General features: G+C 46.4%; 1 protein-coding gene and 1 pseudogene across 9 annotated transcripts in view; both read left to right on the forward strand.

Annotated features, from left to right (window-relative positions):
• The window catches only part of MTR (5-methyltetrahydrofolate-homocysteine methyltransferase), a 125,783-nt gene that overhangs the window by 99,418 nt on the left and 768 nt on the right, over nucleotides 1-25,597 (forward strand). For 8 of the 9 annotated variants that reach the window (XM_059900971.1, XM_059900967.1, XM_059900968.1 and 5 more), the window contains 7 exons: nucleotides 742-817; nucleotides 3,366-3,521; nucleotides 5,019-5,215; nucleotides 7,931-8,131; nucleotides 8,846-9,038; nucleotides 10,264-10,376; nucleotides 10,830-14,665. In XM_059900971.1, the coding sequence (XP_059756954.1) occupies nucleotides 742-817; nucleotides 3,366-3,521; nucleotides 5,019-5,215; nucleotides 7,931-8,131; nucleotides 8,846-9,038; nucleotides 10,264-10,376; nucleotides 10,830-10,916 (1,023 nt within the window). In that variant the 3' untranslated portion in view covers nucleotides 10,917-14,665. Of the gene's footprint in view, nucleotides 1-741; nucleotides 818-3,365; nucleotides 3,522-5,018; nucleotides 5,216-7,930; nucleotides 8,132-8,845; nucleotides 9,039-10,263; nucleotides 10,377-10,829; nucleotides 14,666-25,597 lie in introns of those variants that run through there. The other variant, XR_009498093.1, reaches the window with a different exon arrangement.
• LOC132350475 (large ribosomal subunit protein eL34-like) lies at nucleotides 14,663-15,069 on the forward strand (annotated as a pseudogene).

Below are 25,597 nucleotides of genomic sequence, written 5' to 3' on the forward strand. Positions count from 1 at the left end.
CTCCCACAGATCCTTATGCATGAGGAAATAATGGAAGAGAATGAAGACTTTAGACAGGACCATTGTAAGTCTCTCTGCCTGATCGCCCGAAGCTCTCTGTGCAGAGTAATGTTTCAAGAACTGTCCCTCTGTAGATTAGCTTCAGGAGATCCATGGAGACTAGGCATGATTACTCTTTAGAGGTCGTTGGGATATTTCTTCCTGGTTATCTGCTTGCTGGGCCTTGTGTATGGGGAGGCGGGGGGTGTATTTTAGGGGTGGCCAGGTAAGTGAAATGGGATAACAGACAGCGAGACGGGAACAAGTTTCTGAGGTGTCAGCTGGACCAGGGCACTGTGGTTGGCCTTTCCCTTCCTTAGTTTGCCCACTTTTGGCTGTTTCTTGGTTCTGCCTTCTGGGCCTCAGGGCGGTCAGTGGCCACCAGTTAATCCCAGCCTCAGGTGAAGTACAGGCAGGAGGCCACCCCATCGCACGCTTACCTCACGGTGAAGGCTGCAGATCCGCCTTGCATTTACGTATCCATATGTAACGGATGCTCATTGCATCTTTACTCTCTATTGTTCTGGTGCTGATGTGAAGCCATATTAGATGGAAAAGGAAGAGCTTTCTAGGATATGAATTTTCATGAATAAAAGCATATGTTTTCTTGCAAAATTTATTTACTAGCTTCCTTGGGTATGCTTTCATAGTAGCAGCTGAAACGCTGAGTCTCTGACTGAATAACTTTTCCTTTTTTCATAGGAAAGAAGATACTTAACCTTAAGGCAAGCTAGAGAAAGCGGTTTCCATATTGACTGGCTGTCAGAGCCTCCCCCAGGTCTGTTTGGCTATTGGTTAGAGAAAAGTGCGTGTGATAACTTTGCGCTGAAGAGATGTTTGCATTTACTGAGCAGCAGAATCAAACAGGCAGCTAAAAACTATTAATTATGTTCAGTAGTGATGACGAAGGACAGTGATGATCAAAAATAAAAGTCAATAGGTGCCATTTATGGAGAACCAAACATTGTCCTGAGGTTGACCTGCAGCGGCTCTGAGTCCTTGGCACAGAGAGTGCTATTATCCCCACTTTTACTTGAAGAAACTGAGTTTCGGGTAATAACTTGGGAGGTTACTAGCATTCTATCTCTGATCTGTCTTCTAAACCCATACTCTTGCCTCTGTGCTTTGCTTGAGTGGGCCTCCTTCAGGCTGAAGCCAGTTCTAGAGACCTGCCTGGGTGGTGCTGTCACTGCCTTGGCCTGGGTCCCAGGCGGGCCCAAGTGCAGATGTGGAATGTCTGAAATTGAAAAGGCCTGCACGTTGAACAGACCTTAAAACATTGCAGCGAAGCAGGCTCTCCTATTTTTGTTCACTCTCATTCTCTCTTGGATGCTTCCCTCTTTTGATTTCTTTCATTTGGTTTCTTCCGCTTCTGATTTCTAGCCACTTTTCTTGCCTTGCATAGGTGTTCACGAAGGAATATAATGTGTAAGACGTTTTGACAGGTTCAAAGAAGCATGTGATACGAATGCAAAATCGAGACAGGGTGAACAGGGGTTATATTAATTGAATCTGTATTTCCCAGGTAACATCTCAAATCCACTTTCATTGCTCATGACCCCCGTGTTCTGCACACGCTCAGCAGAGTGGATTAAATTGGAAACATAGGTGAGCTGGGTTCTAGATTCAGTCCTGCTGAGTTCAGTGCGGTTTAGTGAGAAGAAGGCAGATGGGGAGTTGGGAGGCTTGGGTTCTGATCCCAAGTGACCTTGAGCATATTGCTTCCATGTTTGACAGTTTCTAATATGTAAAAAAGGAGTTACTTTATGGAAATGTGAGGATAAGATAAGACATGTAAACCTTAGAAAAATATAAATCACTATATAGTCCAAACTATTATTTTCTCTTTTCCTTTCAGTATGAAATTGGAAAAATATCACAAGGGGGAGTCCATTTTAGCCAAGCCAAACGTCCAAAATACATCTCAGTGGCAATAGTCCACTGAAGGCTTGCAGCACCAGGTGGCAGTGGTGACACTTTTCAAGTGGCTGTTTAACCCCCTTGTAGGGCCCCTAAGGACAACCCAGCCTTAGCGTAGTTGCAAGAAGTCGATAAAGAGAGAAGGAAAGGTTCTTCTCTCTAGGTCTTTGGTGGTAAAGCCTCAAACACATCTCCAACTCTGGCCGACAAGCTCATTCAAGAATAACACCCTTGAGTGACCCGGAAGCAGAGCGTTTCCCTGACTTTCCAGGCAGGGGCACACTTCAGTCAGGAGAATAGCTGTAATTTCTTTTTAATTACCAAACAAACCAGCATAATAGAATATTTACAAAGAAAGGATTGTCCTGTATAATAAAAAGATGACCAGGAACACATGGGAAAAAGCTACCATGAACTATGTCAAAAGGTAGAGATTTCCAGGCAAAATTAAGAAGCTGCGCATACTTTTCTTTTTCCTATACTTTCACCTCTCACTGTTACTGTCTAACGAGGGAAAAACACTCTTGAGACTTCCGTGTTATCCCTGAGCACCTGAGCGTGGTGCTTTAGTTTAAGTTCTCTGATCCTTATTTGCAGATCAGGAAACTGAGGGCGTGAGGGCTGGGAAGCGGGCAGCGGAGCGGTCACCTTGGACCCCAGCCTAACCAGCAGGGGCTTGGTGGCGTGGGGCGGTACTGGTGCCCCAGGAAGCCCAGTGGCACCGTCTGTCTCTGAAGTCTTCACCAGTATTTCACTTAGGATCTTTTTTAGATTCACAGGGAGGTGTAAAGAAGACTGTATTGAACATTCGTGTACCTCCACCAGGCACTTACGGAATAAGCTACTGCCCACTTAAAAAAGACAAAACCATACGTGTGGGAATTCCTGTGAGCCCCTCCCTGCCCTGCAGGATCCTGAATTTGATGCCTCATTTCCGTGCATTTCCTCAGACTTTGATTACGTGCATATGTTCAGTAGGCAATACATTGATCGATTATTGATTCATGTTTTTAAACTTTATGGAAGTGGCCTGTTACACGTGTCTTTCTCCAGCGCTCTTTCTTTTAGTATCGTCTTCATTTGTACAAGTGAGATCAACCCCAGTCTGTCTTCTTTCTTGGGCAGGGGTGTTGGTGGGGAGGGTTGAGGGAAGAGTTTCCAAGGGCGGTGCAGTCAGTCAGCTGCAGGGGAAGAAGAGTTTTTTTTAAGATGTGCTGACGAATTACTCCTTCTCCACAGTAATTTCAAGTTCCCCCTCTTTGTAAAACAACTCCTCCGGGTGACAGGAGGGAGGCGGAGCGTGGGAGCCAACAGAGCGGGACGGCCTCCCGCAGGCGGCACCAGGCATGAGCGGCACTGAGCCCCAGGCCAGCGCCAGGGTTCACGCCTCTCACTCTGTCCTGTAGTGAAGCCCACGTTCCTTGGGACTCGGGTCTTTGAAGACTACGACCTGCAGAAGCTGGTGGACTACATTGACTGGAAGCCTTTCTTCGATGTCTGGCAGCTCCGGGGCAAATACCCGAACCGAGGCTTTCCCAAGATATTTGACGACAAAGCTGTAGGTTAGTTCAGTAAGTCCTTCCATCCTGCTCTGGTATCCGAGACATGGTCTTGGGACTTTGAGGACAAGAATAGGTGGTGAGCAGCGGGGTGGATTATGCAGGATAGAGTTTATTGTTATGACATGATGTAGGATACTGTTTCATCCACTCAGCTCTTTGACAGTTTTTAAACTGCTGGGTTGGTCCTTATTTACGGACTACATTTCACATTTCATTTATCCATTCTTTACTAAATGTTTATTGACATCAGTTACATGCTAGGCACTGGGGATAAACAAAAGTAGACGTATCATCGCTGCCATCTGGTACCCGGCTGGCTGGTGCAGCACTGGAGGGTGATTCCCATACAGCAGGCCGAGCTCCTGCTGCGGGACCAAGGCCCGGCTTCTGTGGACACAGGGAAATGAGACAGACCTCAGAGTGGGACATCAGGAGAGGCTTCCTGGAGGAGGTGGTGTTTGAACTGCTTTTTGAAGATTAGTGGGAGCTACTGGGCCTGGGACTGGGAACGTGAGGTGGTGATGAAGAAAAGGACACTCCAGGCCGAGGAGACCGAGTGGGAAGGCGCAGACACGTGGGCTGATTTGGGGACCGGCAATGAGGCTTTTGTGCCTGCTGGGGAGGGGCTGGGGGTGACAAGCTAGTCGACAGATAAACTGCTAGCCCCACGTCTCGCTGCCAGCCCTGCCCCCAGAGACATGGGACCGAAACACTAAGCCCTTCAAAGGGTCCGGTAGCAGCCAGCTCAGAGCGAGGTGGGGTTGGACTGGTGGACGTGGGGGGTTAGGGCTGAGGGGAGCCTGGGAGAGTGGCCCCTGCCCGCTTCCTGGGGGGGCCCTGGGGTGTGTGCTAGGTGCTGTGACTCAGCGGCTCTCGGGCTAGCTGGGGTGCAGCAGTGGGCAAGGGGCTCTCATTCTGATCTGCTCCCGAGTGATCACAGATGAGCAGTTGAGTGGCTGAAGCAGGGCTGGCCAGGCCCGGACGGAAAGCCTAACCCTAACCCCGCTGGCTCCCGCCGTAGCCAGGTGAGGGCCTGACGGGCCCTGGGCTGGGCCGCGCAGGAGCAACACCGAAGCCACACTCCACTCCTCAGGCTGTCCTGCACCCCCAGGGGTCACGGCGAGGTCAGGGGAGCTGTCTGTGCACGAGGAACGTGGTGGTGGAAGGGTCTGGCCTGGTTTGTCTCGCTCTCTGTCTGACACATTGCTGCGGGGAGCCGAGAGCTGGCTCTCTGCCTTTTGCTGAACGGAAAAATAAGTGGCTTGAGCTGGCGAAGCAGACTGTACGGGAGCTGCACTTAGCAGAACTGCCGAACCCTTAGCTCCTGCACCTGGGGTTGTGCTGATGGCAAACACTGGTTTTTAAAGTATTTGAGGGGAAAAGAGAGGGGTGAAGAGAGAAGATGACTGAGGAGAGGTAGTAGTTTTAAAAAGAAGCATTCTTTGCTGGTTATTATTGGCATCTCTAAGTGAATTCTTAACGATATTTTCCTAACAGGTGAAGAGGCCAAAAAAGTCTATGATGATGCCCAAAATATGCTGCAGGCACTGATTCGTCAGAAGCAGCTCCACGCCAGGGGCGTGGTTGGGTTCTGGCCAGCGCAGAGCAGCCAGGACGACATCCACCTGTATGCGGAGGGCGCGGCACCCCAGGCCGTGGAGCCCATCGCCACCTTCTACGGACTCAGGCAGCAGGTGCGGAGGCCCTGCGGCCGGCCGACACATTGCCCTACTCTTTGGTTTAAGCACTCAAAAAACATAAATAAGAATGGTGTAAGTTTCAACTTTGTGTAAGCGTAGCTCTGCCACACCTCACCCCAAATGACCAGTCACAGCCCCGAGCCCAAGGCATTTGTGGTGGAGAGAAGGGGCCAGTGTGGATTTAGAAGCTGGGCCTCTCGGGCACCAGCAGGAGGGAGGTGTTTCCTGTCGGGGTTGGATGGGTGAGGAGAAACACTGCTGCTGCCTCGGGGGGTCACGCGCAGGTGGACATTCACTTGCCCAAGAACATTGGTTTGCGTCCGGGCCTGCCATTAAAATAGGCTGGCGGCTCCTTTCTCAAGGCGAAGACAGCGGGGAGCAGACATTCGCTGGGTGTCTACCAGGGGCCAGCTGCTTAGCAGGGCACTTAATGGACCATCTTGTTTCATTTCCACACAACCTGTTGTCAGGCAGTTTATATGTTTCGGTTTTGCAGAGGTGAAAACGAAAGCTGATGGGGAGTGCGCTGAGCCGCGCAGCTCCGGGGGGCAGAGCCCAGCCTGCCCACACCCCAGTGGCTGTTCTCTCATGCCACTGGCTTCTCCCGGCTCATAGAACACGCTCTCCTCCACACGGCTCCCTCTCCTGTGACCCCACCTTTAAACGTGCAAATCTGTAAGCATGTCCCTTTAGCTGCTATAAAAAATGAGCTGCCCTGATCTGGAATCGGAGCCAGAATTCACCAGTCATTAACAAAGGACAGTAGCAAGTGATTCTCACGTGGTCTTATTACCATTTTCAATCATTCAGGAGTGGTAGTATTGCTTTTAATCATAATCACAATGTAATTCATAATGTCAGATATTTTAACTATAACAGCGTCTGAGGGACTCCGTAAACTTGGGACATTAAACGGTATCATAACAAGTTAAACGGGGGCAGCTACACCATTACTGTGTGCACCCAGGCCCGGTCCGTCCTCACTCTCTGCACCCAGGCCTGGTGCGTCCTCACTCCGTGCGCTCAGGCTCAGACACCTCAGAACACAAGAGGATTCTCATGTTAAGTTCTAGCCCCTCCTCACTAGGGAACTGGTGACTTTTCTTTTAAAGAAGTAATTAAGGTCAGAAACCTCCGCCCTGGCCTGAATTTCCATCCTTCAAGTCCTGTGTCCTCTGATCTCTTTTTACATCCAACACCATTCATGTCCAGGCAGTCTGTGAGGGACTGTATTAGGGCATTTAATATAATGACTTTTCAATGTACATGTATTACCTACCCAGATAGCTATTTCTAAGGATGTGCTTTTTTCTAGTACGCTGGAAAATTCTGGCTGCAGCGACTTACTGCTCCGGGAGTCTTCTGAGTGGCTCTGATCGCTGTCTATTTTAAAGAGCTGTGTGGCTCTGTGACCTGTCTCTCCTTGTGGTGCTGGGAAACTTTGTATGTCCTTCTGGCTTTTGTTAGCAAAGAACAGTTGATGGGCAGAGTACAAGTGGAAGGCAGCTCCTCCCTGCATAGCTGGCCCTGGCTCTGTGACATTTCCAGAGTACAAGTGGAAGGCTGCTCCTCCCTGCATAGCTGGCCCTGGCTCTGTGACATTTCCACGTGCCTTTATCAAATACCTTCTCGTCTGCAGCCACTTAACTGTTTTCTGCCCAGTGTCCATTAGACTGTACTTGTTTCCAGAGCTGGCAAGCAAATAGCTGTGAAGCTTCTGGGTTGACTGCTCATTAATTGATCCGTCCTAAGCAGTGTTGTATAGCGGTCAAGAGCATTGGCTGTAGATCAGACCCATGGGCCTGCCACTGTCTGACCTTGAACTAGTTTTTCAAGCTCTCGCTGCCTCGGATTTCTTATATAAAATGGAGCTGGTGGTATCACTTACTTCACAAGGTTGTTGAGAGGATTGGATTAGTTAATTTGTATAAAGCACCAAGACCAGTGCCTGACACACAGTCAGCACTCAGTAAATATTAAATTGTTATTTACCTTCTCAGCAAACATGTGTTGATTGTGAAGTATGTGTAAGACCTTATTTGTCAGCTCAGTAGCAGGGATAAGTCAGTCATCAGCTGAAGATGGAAAGCAGGCGAGGATGGCCACCTGGCCTGAGGAGAGAACCCCAGAAGCAGATTCTGCTCAATTTTTTGATTGGTTTCAGGCCAGCCCAGCAGTGTCCTTAGCCATCCCCTGACCCACCGCCCGTGGTGGACAGCACGTGGCCCTGTGTTGCTGACCTTAGCCGTTTGTTGAACTGCTTCTGTCGATGCAAAGTAGAGGCTTACACACTTAGTGGACCCCTTTTGAACATAACTTTAGGATTTAATGTGGGTCTTGAATTGAAAACACTTTTGGAGGAAAAGAAAACCTTTTTATATGAATATTTAGGGTTCCAGTTCCTGTAGGCGTTCAGTAAATGTTTGGTCAGTGTGTGAATGAGCGAGTTAACTGGCTTCTCGACTGTGTATGTCATTTCATGTCATATCTTTCTAAAACTCTCGTACCATTTATTTATTCAACACATGTTTATTGAACACTCACTACATATCAGGCACTCTTCTAAGTGCTGGGGATGTAACAGTGAACAAAACAGACAGGCAGCCCCATTTGAAGCTGTATTCATTGGAAGGCGCTCGATTGCTCTCCTCTGCGTGTTGGTGCCAATTCCATGCTAATGGCCACTCTGCCCACTCCTTGCATTTCAAGGCCGAGAAGGACTCTGCCAGCGCGGACCCCTACCTCTGTCTCTCGGACTTCATCGCCCCTGTGCACTCGGGCGTCCCCGACTACCTGGGTCTGTTCGCCGTCGCCTGCTTCGGGGTGGAGGAGCTGAGCAAGGCCTACGAGGAAGAGTGTGACGACTACAGCAGCATCATGGTCAAGGCGCTGGGCGACCGGCTGGCCGAGGTAGAGCCGCGGTGCCCTGAGGCCAGAGTGCGCGCGCACGTGTGCGTGTGTACATGTGTGTGCGTGTGTGTGTGTGTGTCTGGCTCTAACAGCACACATACTCTTAAACCCTGTATTTTCGAGTCACTCTCACGCCTCATCTTTGGGCACAGAGTGGGCTTCAGCGACGCTGTAGTTGGAGTGGCCCGTGAAGCCTTGACTTCATTGTCTTGGTTCTGGTGTCGCCCTGTGCTTGTGATTTGATGTTTTCCAGAGGAGCCTGCAAAAAGCCAAACAGGTTCTGTTTCAGAGCTTCTCGTTCTGATGTTGGGCTCCCCTGTAGATCCCTCATCTTCCTCTGTGGGGTGGGGCAGCCTAAGCTGTGGGAGCCGCTCCCCTCTTCCCGAGGCTCACAGCAGAGCCGCTGGCTGCTGTCATGGTCCCCGCTCCTCCTTCTGGCCACCATAAGCTGTAGCCTGAGCATCAGGGAAAGGGCTGAAGGGCCTTGGATCCTCGGGTCATTGAATATGATCCTTGAGAGCCCGGGCTGAGGCCAGAACCGAGCCGCAGAGCAGCTGATGACAGTACACATGAGTTGAGCCCCCGGCCCATCCCTCTCGCCTGTTCCCCCGCCTGCTGTCCGGTCAGGGAGGTGCTTTTGCGGGCGGGACGGAGGGCAAGAGGGAGGGCGGGAGAAGGGCTCCCGCCTCCATCTGACCGCGTGTTCCGCCCCAGGCCTTTGCCGAGGAGCTGCACGCACGGGTCCGCAGGGAGCTGTGGGGCTACTGCAGTGACGAGCAGCTGGCCGTGGCCGACCTGCGGAGGCTGCGCTACGAGGGCATCCGGCCGGCGCCCGGCTACCCCAGCCAGCCCGACCACACCGAGAAGCTGACCATGTGGAGGCTGGCGGACGTGGAGCGGCACACAGGTCAGCGCCGGGCAGGCGCGCATCCTGCCTCGTGTTACACACACGGTAGCGAAGGGAAGGCGCGTGGGGGGAGCAGGTGGAAGCCACGGAGAGGCTTACAGAGAGACCCCTGACCCCACCCTTCCTCACCTCCAGCAGTGTGCTCTAGTCCTTCACCTCCATATTGTTATTATTTTAGCAGGAGGAAAAGAAACTCATTTTAGTTCGTGCACGTGGAGGCCCCGTAGCATTATTATTGAGTAGTGGTCTTTCATCACCATTTTCAGGTTTATCAGTTTTCATTATTTTCTCTTCACCTACAATAGATGGGAGCTTAGCTGACTCACACCAGCCGGTACATCCCCTGCCCCATTTTCCTATTACACGTGTGTTACTGTTTTCAGTCTCTCCACTACTGAGTGACCTTTGTAACCTTTAGTAACGTATTTCACGTGGCTCTCTCCTTCCACCACTTCTAGGAGTGTCTCTGGACCCTCGTCTCACAGAATTCCCACCCTTCCCTTCCGCTCCCTCTCTCTTTACTTCTACACCACTGCGAACACAGTGCACTGTTTCCAGTGGAGTTCGTCAAAAGTGTGCCATCCACGCCGAAGACGTTAAAGGAATGTAGATGGACATGAATTGCTGTGAGGCTCTTTGAATCTGGGCTGGCAGGGATGGCACCGGCTCCAGGAGACACGAGACGGGGCCTTGGGACCCGTTTCTGCCGTAAGCCTGCTGGGCGATCTTTGGCAAAGCACCGAGCCTTTACGTCGCTCCGTTGCCTTGTCCAGAAAGTGAATGGCGTAGACTAGATAGCCTTGGTGTGGGCTCATCCTCAATGGGGCCTGGCTGGCTGTCATTCCCCTAGTGGCCTTGGCCTCACAGGTGCACTTGGAGGTCCAGGTGGTGTCCCCATCTGCACGGTTGGAGTCCTTGTCTAGAAGGCCCTGGCGTAGCCTCCATGGCTGATCTTGGAGGGCAGGGATAAGAATGTAGAGAGTCTTTTCCAGGCCTCTCTCCCCAGGTTAGAGGAGAGCTGCACATCCTGAATTTGTTCATCCCCTCGGCAGGAATTTGCTAGACGAGTCTGCTCACATCTTTCACTCTGTGTCATGTGTCCACCTGGAAGGCACACGCTCACTCTCATTCACTTGTAAACAAGAATTTACTGGGAGCCTACCACTTGGCAGGCCTGTCTCAGCACTGAATAAACGAGCGTTTCTCCCCATGCTGCTCTCCCCAGGCATTAGGTTAACAGAATCGCTGGCCATGGCACCTGCTTCAGCAGTATCCGGCCTTTACTTCTCCAATTTGAGGTCCAGATATTTTGCCGTGGGGAAAATTTCCAAGGATCAGGTAGGTTAGCTGTTTCATTGTGTGTGGCATCCCTAGATGCCTGTCTTGTTTTGAATGGAGCTGTTAAACCTGTTTTATTTTACATGTGAGTGAGAGTAAAATGAGAGGGAAAGGATGAAGAAATGTACTCCAGTTTATGTCTTGATTTGATTTCAGCCCACTGCCCCATTTCTCGCCCTGCCGTTTACACAGAGACCAACCCTCCCACACCCCTGCCACACACACACCCCAGCCAGGCTCTCAGCCTGAGGTAGTTACGACATGTTGTTTTTCTGCCCAGAAAATAAGGCACCTCGATGAATAGATAAATATCTGTCTCCATTTAACTCAGTGGATTACTATTAAGGCAAAAGACATAAAACGTACTTAATGTATCTTGGCAAATGCTGCGGAAACTTGAGTTCAAAAAGTCTTATCATTTTGGTTTAATAAACTGCTTTTAATCTTTTGCAGATTGAGGATTATGCTTTGAGGAAGAACATGTCTGTGGCCGAGGTTGAGAAATGGCTGGGACCCATTCTGGGATATGATACAGACTAACTTTTTTTTTTTTTTTTTAACCTTGTCTATACTTGTTTCCTCAAGGAAACACAGTCAAAAGTGCCTTAATAATAACAGCGCAGCAGCCGCGAGCCCATCTGCATCTGGTTGACCTTTGTGCCGCTCCAGGTTGTGGACGTTTGGTGGGACCTTGTGGACGAACAGCGTGTTCCTACAGTTCTTGGAAAACAAGCGGCTGTTTTCCAGGGGACTTTGAATGAAGAGCAGTGAGCAAGACTGCGGGGGTGTCCCCGGTCCCTCGGGGACTAGGACAAGCCGGAGGTGGAGGTCTTTTGCAAGTCAACTTACTTTTTTCATTTTTACCGCAGACCTAGGAGGCCATTTCTTTCTTTTTTTTTCTTTCTTTCTTATTTCTCAGAGAAAAGCCTGAAAGTCAGTTGAATAGGGGGATGTGACCCTGTGGCAGAGTGACTCTGTGAGCAACGGGGCATTTTAATCTGAGTGGTGAGAGCAGTTACTCCGACAGGGGAGAAGCTCTGCTCTCCCGAGACCTCTTTCTCCGGAGACCTCCTTTTCTGAAGCCTCGATTAGACGCCTGCAGAAGTCCCTGCGGCCGGGGGCATGCTCTCCCCCTCCGGCTTATCAGAGGTACTTAGGCTGCTGCCGGCCCTGGCAGGTCGGATACAGTCACGTTCTCCAAGCATCTTGTCCGCTCGTGATCTCATATTCCCGCACCCTGAGGGGGGAGAAAGGAGGTGGGCAGAGAGAGTGGCCGCTGAGGGTGGTTAACAGCCTCGGGTTGTTTTGCAGAACTGAGCAGGCCGTCGGCTCAGCCGCGGGTCCCTGCAGCGTGGATAGGTGAGCAGCACCACTCCACTCAGCGCTTCCTTTTCTGCGCTGCCCCAGTTCCAGGCTCGCACGGTATGGGAACAGCGCGTGGACTTGTTTGTGGTCATCGCGGGGAGATGGTTAAGAACCAGGGCTTTGAAGTCAGACACACCCAGATTCGCGTTTCGGGTTTGCCGCGTCCTTGCCGTGCGACTGAAGTATCAGCACGATTTTCTCATCTGTGAAATGGAGACAACGAGACTAGCTCCTCTCTCACAGGCATGAGGTGTGGATTAAAGGAGACGATGCACGTAGGCAGGGAACATGGGCTGCGGCACACAGTGAGAGCTTGATAGACGGCAGCTTCTGTAGAGCTCTCTAGGGGGTCCCCGAGCTCAGCACAGGGTAGGTGCTCATGGAAAGGGAATAAGAGATTAATGGAGGTGAAAAGATACTGGGGAAATGCATATGGGAACGACCGCGTTGAATATACTAGGTACCGTTTCTGGGATTAGAGCCCCATTGAACACAGTGACTGGAGAGAGAAGCTACTATCTATGTCATCGGTACCATCAGCCCTCATTTTCTGTGAGACAGTACCCCCTCCCCTCGTGATGTAAGCTGGCCTTGCCCCAAAGTAGTTATATCAAATATGCACTCAGGTACATTCAGGTGAAAGAGGAAAAAAACCTTAGCAAACGATAATCCTGCATAACTGTAGCATATACATGTTTACCTGCAGAGTAACATGCCTTCTTAGGCATCACTTGCCCTTAAAGTGAAGAGAATTATATGCTTTCTTTAGGTCCATTTAATCTGTGCTAGATTGAGACTGGGACTCATTTTCCCCGAGATGCTCAGGTGGAGGACTTATTTTCTCTTCCATAGCAGGTATGTTATTCTAGGTGTTGGCACATCCTTCTTTAAGAAAGAATAACCCCCTCCAAATATTTTAATGTATTTTATCCGAATTACAGTTGCTAAGAGTCTCCCAGTTTCATTAAGTATGTACCATATCTTTTCTCAACTAGTTATGTGACGGAATGGCTTCCTTAAGTGTATTGTTGATCTAATCCCATGATGGATGCCTTTTATCTAAAGACAAAAACAATTTGTGCAAGTTCGGGTGCCTATATGTTCATTAAAGAATACAGAATATAGCTTGAAAACCCCTACCTTAGTTTATGTCAGGTGACCTCAAAGGCAGGAAGGTGACCATTCTGCAGCCGGGGTCTTTTCTGTGTCTCTGCCGGTACGTCCAGAACCTCTCCTTGGCATCAATGTCCGTGGCTCTCACATCCACTCACTCACTCTCATCATTTCCATTAGGGATCCCATATTTATTTTTTCCCTCTAAAGAAGCATTTGTTCGGAACCTTCCGCACTCTGCTGCTTACTCTGCTGTCTGTAACGTGGAGGCTGGTGTGTGGGATGGTGGTTGAGGTCAGATCCTACAGCGCCCTGTTTCTCATCTGAGATATTCTGCCATCAGCCTCCCTCTATTCACAGCTGAGCTCATTTAGAGAAGAGTCTGTCCTCTTTCCATTTCTCTCAGGCTTGTCCTCGACAAATATCCGAGTGTCTACTCTGTGCCAACCACCTTCTCCTCCCATTCTCTCTTTAACTCAGTGAAGTTAGTTTTTTTTGTTGTTGTTGTTTGTTTGTTTTACCCATCTCTTCTGTCATTAATGACCTCTTAATTGTTAGATACCGTGGCCTTTCCAGTGATCTTTCTTCTCTGGGTTTGGGCAATACTGACCACTTCTCCAAAAATCTCCTTTCCCTGGTTCCCCCTTGACTTCACTCTTCTGATTTACCTTCCATGTTTCTTGTAATTTCTTAGCTACTTTCTTAGTTTTCTCTTCCTCTGCCCATTTAAAGCCTGGTCCTCATGAGCCTGTCACTAGTTACCTTCTGAGTCATACAGTTTCAGTGGGCAATCTATCCAGACTCCTCTGTGCTGAAGCGCACATAGCACACCAAAGACTCAATGTGTCTCAAACCAGTATCATCTTACTCTTCTCGAATTCTCAGTGTACTCAGCAAGAGACCTCAAACCCACCCCATCTTTTTCTTGGACTCTTGCAGCTATCTAAAAAACTTGCACATGAAAGACACGCTTGTCCTCCTTTTAGTTGAGAAGGTAAAAGACATGTTTGAGGCAGGCAGTGTTTAGGTTAAGTCTTGATTGAGGATTTGAAGGATAAAGGTGAAGAAGTAAGGTAGAAACAAATGAAGAACTACAGTATCTTTGTTCATGAAGGTTGTAAGGGTATCAAACCTCCCAAAAATCATCTACAGATTCAATGCCATTTCCAGCAGAAGTTCCAACAGAGGTTTTGTTGGATGTGACAGGCAGATATCTAAACGTCTGTGGAATAGCAAAGGACTAAGATGGCTGGATGCTTCTGACTATAATGAGGAGGTTGAGGGGACCTTTTACAAGACAGTAAGTTTTATTACAGAGTTTGTGTTGTATGTGGTGCAGAGGTAGGCGCTCTGAGCAGTGCAACGAGCTCAGGAGCCTGAGAAATAGCCCAGGCGTATGTGCTGCCCTTTGAGGTGTGATGAGGTGGCATGGCAGGTCAGTGGGGGCAGGAAGGGTGGCTCCATAAGGAGTGCTAGAACAACGGTTATCCTTGTGGAAAACCATGAAATGGATTTCCGCCTCACACCTCACCGAGCAGTCAATTCCAAACGCATTAAGGTCTTGATGACGAAAAGCAAGTATTTAAATGTTTGCATGGAAAAAAACCTTAGGGCCGGAAAGAATCTCTTGAGACATATGCTAATCATAAAAGAAAAGATGATTAAATCAAATATATTAAAACTAGCACTTAAGTTAAGCTAACAAACAATTTAGTGTAGTGGAAAGACAAAGACTTGACGTTTACGATACAGTTAACTGGCAAAGGAGTAGTAAGCAGAATATATAGAGAATTCCTATTTTTTAAAAAAACAGAAAAATAGCCTTCCTCTTCCGGGGACGGTATCTAGAGGCATTCAGGAGGGTCCAGCGTTTGACATACCATCGTAAGCTGTCCTACAATAAGCCTCTAACAAAAACAGCCTGTCCCAAACCCCTGGTAATAGAATTGTTTACCTTTATACCAGGAAGGTTAGGAAAACACCAAAATCCGCCTGTGGCGTGTGCTCAGGCCGACTTCAAGGAGTTCGCACTGTGGGACTTTAAGTTCTTGTGAGGTCGTCTAAAACAAAAAAACATGTCAGCTGGGCCTATGGTGGTTCCATGTGTGCTAAATGTGTCCGTGACAGGATCGAACACACTTTCCTTATTGAGGAGCAGAAAAGTGTTGTGAAAGTGTTGAAAGTACAAGCACAGAGTCAGAAAGCTTTATTTTAGCTTTTGTATTTAAAAGTGAACCCTTTTTGAGTAATAAGAAAAAATCAGAAAGCACAAAAAAAAAAAAAAGAAAAGAAAAATAGAAGAAACTTGAAAAGACATTTCACAAGAAGAGGAAATACATAGGGCTTATAAATGAGTAGAAACCTTGGAGATACAAATTAAGACCACAATGAGCTTGCAATTTATATAGATAAGATTTGTAAAATTAAGGAGTCTGACAGCACCAGGTGCTAAATGTGAGCTCCTCATTGTGTGGATGTGTAGACAGGCACCTCTGCTTTAGGAAACAACTACACCTCACAGAGTTGAACATTTGCATACTTTAGGGTCTAGCTTATGACTCCACCTCCCAGTTGTGTATCCAGTAAACTCTTGCATTTGTGTACCAGCAGGTGTGTACAAAAATGTTTATGGTAACATCTTCATAATAGTTAATAACTGGAAAAACTGAAATGCCATTCTGTCTACAAGAGAATGTTTAAGTAAATTAGGTATATTTACACTAAGGGATATTATTCTGTAGTGACAAGAGGTGAACTACAGCTGTACCTGACAATAAGAATGAATCTCAGAAAATATTAAGGAAAAAAAGCAAGTCCCAGGGTATGGTTGAGACTATTTTTATTGAGCTCAAAACCAAGCAAAACCAAAGAGTACATTGTCTAAGCATACATAAATGGCAAAACTATACTGTAAGAAACAAAACAAAACAATGATAAACCAAAATTTAGCCTACTGCTTACCTCTGAGAGGGAAACAGAGGGAGCGGATAACAGAGGGACACGTGGGTAGTTGCTAGTTATTAGTAATGTTCTCTCGTTCTTGGGTTGTATGGTAGGTTTATGGTTTATTATATTATGCTTTATAACTCATGTATATCGTAGAATTCTGTATGTATTAAATATGTTGTACGTAATGTATTAAACATAAAAATAATAAAGGAAAAAGGGAATAGTAAGCCAAAATCTGGGATGGTGACTTTGTAGATAATGTTTTGTGTGTGTCAAATGTATTTTTTAAAGAAAGGAAGGACAGAGCGCACAGCAATGCAGAGGTGGGGACAGAGAGTGGAGCATCTGTGCCCTGTCCAGCCAGGGCTAAGCGTGGCTCCAGATACCGGGCTTTGGAGGATGATGGCTGCTGGCACCGTTGGCGCAGGCAGAGAATGGAGGCTGGGAGGAGAAAGGAGCTCTGGACAAGTTTCCTGTGGCTGAATACCGGCAGTTGGACGCCTGCCTTTGGGATTTTGGAAGAATGGCGTTAGAACTGGGAGACTTCCACGTGGAGGTGGAGGTGCAGACGGGATCGCATCTGGAGAATCTGAAGAAAGGATGGAACTTGATTCTAGGACCAGGGACCGGGGAGGTGGGGAAGCCAAGGAAGGAGCCGCCGTGTGGGGTAAAGGAGACCGGTAGAGGGGGCCACGTCAGGCAAAGCAAAGGAAGAGAGAGTTGAAGGCCTGGCCACGGAGCCTGGTGCTGCCGAGAGCTCTGGGAACGGGACCCCTCTCACGGGTGACCCTCACTAGAGCAGTTTCAGGGGCGTTGTGGGGACTAGCTGTGCTGGGTTGAAGACAGGAGGAGGAGAGGCAGGTTACTTGGTTATCTTAAGAGGGTGGATGGGAAGGTAGAATTGAGTGGTTATTTATTTAGTTTTTATAAGTTTATTTATTTATTTATTTTTGGCTACATTGGGTCTTCGTTGCTTGGAGTGGGCTTTCCCTAGTTGCGGCGAACGGGCTACTCATTGCGGTGGCTTCTCTTGTTGCGGAGCATGGGTTCTAGGTGCACGGGCTTCAGTAATTGTGGCACGCGGGCTCAGTAGTTGTGGCTCGTGGGCTCTAGAGCACAGGCTCGGTAGTTGTGGCGCACGGGCTTAGTTGCTCCGCAGCATGTGGGATCTTCCCAGACCAGGGCTTGAACCCGTGTACCCTGAACTGGCAGGTGGATTCTTAACCACTGCACCACCAGGGAAGTCCCAGTGTTTATTTTAAGATAAGAAAAAGGCTTTTATGCTGAGGGGTGAGTACCAGGTAAAATTTTTTTTTAATATCTTTTAATCTGACTTCCAGACAGACTAGACTTCCGTCAACCAATTACCAACATTTTAAACCTGGGAGTTGTCCCGAAACCTGACCTTTTTTTCTCTTAATAAATTTATTTTATTTTATTTATTTATTTTTGGCTGTGTTGGGTTTTCATTGCTCTGCGTGGGCTTTCTCTAGTTGCGGCGAGCGGGGGCTACTCTTCGCTGCGGTGTGTGGGCTTCTCATTGCTGGGGCTTCTCTTGTTGCAGAGCACGGGCTCTAGGCGCGCGGGCTTCAGTAGTTGTGGCTTGTGGGCTCTAGAGCGCAGGCTCAGTAGTTGTGGCACACAGGCTTAGTTGCTCCATGGCATGTGAGATCTTCCTGGACCAGGGCTCGAACCCATGTCCCCTGCATTGGCAAGCAGATTCTTAACCACTGCACCACCAGGGAAGTCCCTTTTTAAAAATTTATTTATTATATTTTATTTTTGGTCGTGTTGGGTCTTCGTTGCTGCACACAGGCTTTCACTAGTTGCAGCGAGCATGGGCTACTCTTGGTTGTGGTGCGCGGGCTTCTCATTGCGGTGGCTTCTCTTGTGGAGCACGGGCTCTAGGTGTGTGGACTTCAGTAGTTGTGGTACACGGGCTCAGTAGTTGTGGCTCACGGGCTCTAGAGCGCAGGCTCAGTAGTTGTGGCGCACGGGCTTTGTTGCTCTGCAGCATGTGGGATCTTCCTGGACCAGGGCTCGAACCCGTGTCCCCTGCATTGGCAGGCGGATTCTTAACCACAGCGCCACCAGGGAAGTCCCAGAAACCCACCCATTGTTTTCAAACTTCATATCCAATTTGTTCTCACACCCAGATAGTTTTACCCACTAAATACCCCTGCCTGGCTTAGGGTCTCATCATTTCTCCTCTGCCATAGTCTCTGGGTTAGTTTCCCAGCCTCCTACAGCTGTAAGAGTGAGCTCTCTGATCCTTTAAGCCCACCCCAATCCTTCTACCTAAACAGGCCCCCCGTCCCCCCATTGCCTCGCATATACCCGAAGTCCTCAGACGTGTGCAAAGCTCTCCACATTCTGACCCTGCTCCACACGCTCCAGCAGCCCTAAAATGCTGCAGTTTCCCCACATGTCCTGACGGAGGTGTCTACTTGCATTGTCCCCTCCACCTGAAATTACCTCACCCCAACTCCACCCTCGGGCTTCAGGAAAGCTTCCCAACCCTCCCCTCCCCTCCCCTCCCCCCCCAGGGCTAAGTGAAGTGACACCTCATCCTACCTCCTTAATAGCATCATGCATATTTCACAGTGCTCTGTGGTAACAATAATCTATCTCCCCATTAGACTGTGATCCTGAAGGGTAGGTTTGGAACCTTGTCCATCTTTGTCGTGTCTAAAATAGCACTTGGTTCATGATAGGTGCTCAGTAAAGGTTGGCTTGTATGAGTTGATGAGCAGATGCTTTCCTGGGAACAGTGGTTTGTAAGGAGAGCAGACTGAGAGCTCCATGAGGGCAAGGGCCATGCCTCTCTGACTGGGCTCAGAGTCCCCAGAGCCTAACTCAGCCCCTGCCATGTAGTTCGGTACATGGGTTTTTAAGTGAGCAGAGGGGAAGCCATGATGTTTTTCTCTTGCTCAGAGAAAGAGACCGGGGCATCAAAGCCCTAGCACCCTCCACACCCATCTTCACAATTTTTTTTTTCCTGCCCATGAAGACAATGCACTGGCAGCCCTGCAGAAAAACCACCTCACTACAATAGCTTATCAATGGCTTACTTGCTATTGATCAGCTCTATGTATTGTCAGATTACAGAAGAGAGAGTATATTATGATTCTATGTGTGTGTGTGTGTTAAGGAAATACATGCAGTGAAAATGTCTACAAAGATACACAAAATATCTTTTTTTTTTTAATTTATTTTATTTATTTATTTATTTATTTATTTATTTATTTATGGCTGCGTTGGGTCTACTTTACGTTGCTGTGTGCTGGCTTTCTCTAGTTGCAGCGAGCGGGGGCTACTCTTCTTCGTGGTGTGCGGGTTTCTCATTGTGGTGGCTTCTCTTGTTGCGGAGCACGGGCTGTAGGCTTCAGTAGTTGTGGCATGTGGGCTCAGTAGCTGTGGCTCGTGGGCTCTAGAGCGCAGGCTCAGTAGTTGTGGCGCATGGGCTTAGTTGCTCCTTGGCATGTGGGATCTTTCCAGACCAGTGCTCGAACCCGTGTCCCCTGCATTGGCAGGCAGATTCTTAACCACTGCACCACCAGGGAAGCCCCACAAAATGTCTTAAGTGGTTCCCTCTGGGCAATAGGACTGGGGGACCAGGGGTGAGGGCCTCATGGTTTGGATATTTCTCACTCTTTCTGCACTGTTTTGAATTTTTACAACAAAGATATAAATATTACTGTACTTTAAAAAAGGTTAGCTTGGCAACCAATCCAACTTGAAATAGATGCTGTTTTGAATAATCTGAGTGAAAAGTTAGCACTTACGTGAACTAACTCCTAAACTCGGTCATATTTCTCAACACTTGGAATAGCTAATTCCATTTACATTCTCCCTTCTTCAAATATAATTTTCAAAGATATTTTTTGCCTCCCCCCTTGCTTTTAAGTATTATTATAGCCTTTTGGAGACTCATAAAACAAGCAATCTCTGGAATTGTTGTCTAGGAAAGGATCTTGGATTAAATGATTTTTGAGAACCTTGAGAGCAGATATGCCATGAAATGGAAGAAACAAAAACCAGACAGACTCATGAATGATGTTTATCACAGTCTTTGCCTTCCATAACGCAAACACATATGGCAACCTACAGAGTATGAAGCTTGCAGAAGCTGAGAAAAGAACTTTGAACTTTTTACAGTTCTGTTTGTTCTTTCACCCAGAGAGAAACCAGAATAGAGAAAAGTGACATTTCATTCCAGATTATCTGAAAGAATTTCAGTGGTTACCTGTCTTTAATCATGAGGCATAATCCTCTTTGAGGAAAGAAGAGGCATTTATTTTGTGCGTGTTTTCAGTGCAAATATATGAAATCCAGTTGTCTTGGTGAAGAGTGTTAAATATCATTAATTAAAAATACTTTAGGTCTCGGGAGATACAGGGACCAAGTGGCAGCGACAAAGACATCTGAACTGCCCCTGCCGAAAATGGGCGCAGGAGACAGATAATAAGTGTTTCCAAGGCTTTTGGCTACATTTGCATCTTCTTATCTCAATTTATGCAGAATTTATGGATGATGGTGTTTGAGATGAAAGACTGAGGAAAATTCAGAAGAGACTGATGTTAACGAAGGTGAACTCTCCTCAGAGATTAAATATAAGACACCTCAACCTAGAGGAGAAGTATGTTTTACACAAACATTTGATGGTGGAAGATTGGCTGGGTGGATCTTAGCAAAAGCAAAGGAAGATGATACATATGCAAAGATTTCTATATATGACAGGCTCTCCTGGAGTATGATGAAAGGATTTCTTCCTCCCTCTAGTGTAAAGCTAGCCTCCTCAATTGTTATAACCAAGATCAGCTTCTTCTCAAGGAAGATGGCAAACAGAAGAATTGAAAGAAATCTAAGTACCTGGCAACAGAGGACCAGTATTGAAATCTAGACCAAAGCACTGTCTGCTGTATTTGCAAAACTATTTATTTTCACTGATAAACCTTTAATAGTTCAGTAAGATACTTTTTCTGAAATTTGTATTAGTTTCATATAATTTGGCTTATTAATATAGGTTGTATTTGAATAATGAGTATAAAATCCAGATTTTCAGTTTCACTTACTTGAATGCACAATGCATGAATACACATAAACACCCTGAGGTTCTGAGTGAAAAGCAGGTTAATTTAAAAATCTTATAATACATACTGTAATATATAAAATTCAGCCACCATAAAATATATAGTACACACTAAAGTCATCATCTTTAACTGTTTCTTAGAATTACTTGCTATTAAGATACTAAATTCAGTATATTTCGAATGAAATCATAGATATTGCTGTTAAACCAGTGATAAGATTCAAAAGCAGCAAATTTATTTTAAAAAGGAAATGCATATGTAGATCAGTGTCTTTCAAGCCTGGACCCCTTTGAAAGAGTACATGTTCTCACAGACAATCCCCCCTCCCCTGCAGCGTGACTTAAAACTTAGTTTTAAGTTTTTAAGCATGACTTAAAACTTAGTTTTATTATGACATTGCTTGCATGTGTACTGTCACAAAATCAGGGATAAATTCCTCAAGCTTATTTTACCTATACTGATATACAACCAGAATAGAGTTATACAAATACAATTACAAAACCAATACAATTTAAATTCAGTGATCAGTGATATTCATAACGATGAGCCGAAAGTATTCCAGTATTCCCACAAGAGCCTTCATCATCCAAGACCCATGAAAATTCGGTATAGCTTCAGTATTAGGTACATTTTACTGTGCGAATTACTGTATTTGAAGGCTGGTCACCCAAGGATGATAAGGGTGATTCCTTTCCTTTAACCAGAAAATAGATGAAGAGAAATTCTTCCCCCGTTGTCAGATAACAGAGTATCTTCTGCTCTCATCCGTGGCAAAAGAGCCAAGCCTGACGTGGCTTAAACTAGAGAGAGAGAGAGAGAGAGAGTGGGGTGCTGAAGTGAAGGAGGTTCACTGGGGTGAATGAAAAGATGTAGAAGAAATGTCACAGAATGAGGGAGTGTGTCATGACGGGGTGTCAGCACAGACCCTGGAAGCTGAAGGGGCTGGTGCCTGGCAGGGCTGAGTCACTTAGCACCCTTGGCATTGAGGGGGAAGGAAAACGCTAATTTTAGATGGTTTGTATCGGATTAGCAGGAGGATCTGACTTCAGAAAGCACAGTAATTATTGGGTTTTATTAAGTGAAAAGTGAGGTCTGGCTTTGGATGCCACCTTTAAATTTTGACTCACAAAGTGTGTGATGGGGAGGTTGAGATTTCTGGATGGTGGAGAGCAAAAACGAATATTACAAAGGGTTTGGTAGTATAAGTAGCCAACATTTGTGGGCACATTTGAGGGTGGGGAGCAGGGGGAAAAATAGGAAAGAGTAACGGAGTCATGACTGCCTTAAAAATGGGGAGAGAGTGGAAAGGATTCTAGTGGGACCAAGCCTTCCTTCTGTAGGGAAAAGACGTGGGTGCTTACTCTAGTGGGATGGGTGTGTTGCCAATCACTTTGATTTTACGAATACAGGCCACTTCGCTGACTCCTGAAAGGTAAAAATCTGAAAAACCTTGATTATTTTGTACTTCTAAAATTTGCTATAATAGGGGAAAAACCATTTATACCTACCTTTTAAACTTTTATTTCCATGAGCTCAAACAATGCTGATGATATTAGAGAGAGAAAATGCTGATTGCGCAAATTACCTCTCCTTTTGCTTTGGCTGAGATCCCCAAGAGGGGAAGAATCTACTGTCATGTGGCATTTGTGCCTTCATTCATATTCATTCAATCCATTCATTTATATGTTCATTTATCAAACATTTGTTGGGCCAGGTCCTGTTCTAAGGGCTGGGTATACAATGAGTCACATTCCCTGGCCTCATGGAGAGTAGTAGTGAACTGACTGCCTCCAGGACTTTGTATCATTCACGTCTTTATAACTTTTTTTTTTTTTAAGTCAGTATTTTTTTTTTTTAATTTTTATTTATTTATGGCTGTGTTGGGTCTTCGTTTCTGTGCGAGGGCTTTCTCTAGTTGTGGCAAGCGGGGGCCACTCCTCATCGCGGTGCGCGGGCCTCTCACTATCGCGGCCTCTCTTGTTGCGGAGCACAGGCTCCAGACGCGCAGGCTCAGTAATTGCGGCTCACGGGCCCAGTTGCTCCGCGGCATGTGGGATCCTCCCAGACCAGGGCTCGAACCCGTGTCTCCTGCACCGGCAGGCAGACTCTCAACCACTGCGCCACCAGAGAAGCCCTCATTCACGTCTTGAACATCCTTCACTGCAGATTCAAAAGCAGAGGAGGTGGGGCTTCCCTGGTGGCACAGTGGTTGGGAATCCACCTGCCAATGCAGGGGACACGGGTTGGATCCCTGGTCCTGGAAGATCCCACATGCCGCGGAGCAGCTAAGCCCGTGTGCCACAACTACTGAGCCTGCCCTCTAGAGCCTTCCAGTGCAGGGGGTGCGGGTTCGATCCCTGGTCCAGGAGCTAAGATCCCACATGCCTCAGGGCCAAAAAACAAAAACATAAAAACAAAAAAAAAAAAAAAAGAAAGAAAGAAAGAAAAAAAAACAGAAGCAGTATTGTAACAAATTCAATAAAGACTTTAAAAAATAAATAAATAAATAAACAAAATAAACTTAAAAAATAAAAGGGCAAGAGCCATCTCTTCCGCTTTCTTTGCATGTTTTGAAACTTTGAAGAGATTGAAGAGAGCAGATGTTAGGTGTTTGTTAATGAACCGTCTGGCCTGAGATGAATGGTTTTGTCTTTCAGTGGACAAGTGTGTGATTAGCTGTAGCATAAGTTCTGTACTCTTCACCAATGCCTTCCCCCCACATCTCCAACAATTACTAGCTGGGTGACATTGGGCAACCTACATGGCCTCTGTAAGCTGCGGCTTCTCCCTCTCTAAGATGACAGTGATGCTGGCACTCACCTGGCAGGATAGAGCAGGAGCTGGGATGAAGTCCTCCACAGAAGGCATCCAGCATGTGACTGGCTTAACATAAAAAATCTTCATTAACCAAAGAATGATAATGAAGACCCTTGGGAGATGTTTGATTTTCTCCATGCTTTATGGAAAAATGAATGCAACACCACATCAGACATACCTCATTTATAGACAGTGTGTGTGACTCTAATTATGAATACCAGAGGCACAAGGGGAGTTCAGGGGCAAGCAACGTAATAGTGGTGATATGGGGAATTTTCCAGAGGGAGCTATAAATATCACGAATGAGCCAACTGGGTGCAAATCAAGGCCATTGCTAATTAAGAGAAGGTGATTTGGGTTTTGTCAAGTATCTTACCAAATGTAGCATTACATTTTTGTACATTAACCTTCTCTATAGAAATTTTATTTTAATTTTGACTGCATTCAATCCTGAATAGACATAAGTGGGAAACTTGTTTTGGTTCTACAATTATAGACAATATTCCTGTTACAGGATTGACGTTTTACAAATGGATTATTCTAGTCATGAGGAGAATTATCAGACATGATGAGTAGTTTAGTGAAATCCACAGCACACGTGGAAAAGCACCCCAAATACACTACGTTATATTTGCATTATTTTAAAAGTTCATATAACAATAGGTAGCATTTTTCATTATAAAACTTGTTCATTGCAAAAAGCTTGTAAACTCTATAAAAGTATGCAGAGGAGAACAATTCATGGTTCTATAATCCCGTTTAGCTAGTATTAATGTTTTATTATATTTCTTTCCATAGTCTTTCCTTCTTTCTTTCCTTCTGTCCATCCATGTGTGGGTAAGCTGAGTAGCGGCCCCCAAAGATATCCACATCCTAGTCCCCAGAACCTGTGAATATTACCTTATATGACAAAAGATGTGATTAAGAATCTTGAAATGGGGAGATTATTCTGGCTAATCCAGTGAGGCCTAAGTGCAGTCACACCTGTCCTTAGAAGAGGGAAGCAGGGGGAGATTTGACACAGAAGAGGAAGGCAAAGTCACCACTGAAGCAAGACACTGTGCCACTGGCTTTGGAGATGGAGGAAAGCGCCATGAACCAAGGAAGTGAGGCAGCTCCCAGAAGCTGCAAAAGCAAGGAAATGGATTCTCTCCAGAGCCTCTGGAAAGAGGACAGTCCTGCTGACGCCTTGATTCTGGCCAGTGATACTGATTTCTGACCCACAGAACTGTAAGAGAATAAATGTACATTGTCTAAGCCACCAAGTTCACGGTTATTTGTTATAGCAGTGACAGGAAATGAATATACCATGAATGTATCAATTTTTATACCTATCAACCTACTTACCACATACCTTTTATAATATGACTTATATGTTACTGTATATATAAAACTACACATACGTATTATATATACTACACATACATATTATATATATAATATACATACACATATTGTATATATCCATGTACCAGTGTTATTTTTTATTTGGTTAAAATATACATAACATAAAATTTACCATCTAAATCATTTTAAGTGTACAGTTCTGTGACATTAAGTACCTTAACATTGTTATGCAACCATCACCACCATCCATCTTCAGAACTTTTTCATCTTCCCCAACTAACACTGTATATACATTAAACAGTCACTCCCCATTTCCTCTCCCCCTACTCCCAACCCTTGGCAACCACCATTCTACTCTCTGTTTCTATTAATTTGGCTCCTCTAGGTACCTCATATATTTAGAATCATACAGTATTTGTCCTTTTGTGACTTATCTTGTTTCACTTAAGAATAATGTCTAAAATGTTCATCCATGTTGTAGCATATGTCAGAATTTCCTTCCCTTTTAAGGCTGAATTATATTCCATTGTATGAATA

The sequence above is a fragment of the Balaenoptera ricei genome, chromosome 16, assembly GCF_028023285.1.
Source record: "Balaenoptera ricei isolate mBalRic1 chromosome 16, mBalRic1.hap2, whole genome shotgun sequence".
Lineage (NCBI taxonomy): Eukaryota > Metazoa > Chordata > Mammalia > Artiodactyla > Balaenopteridae > Balaenoptera > Balaenoptera ricei.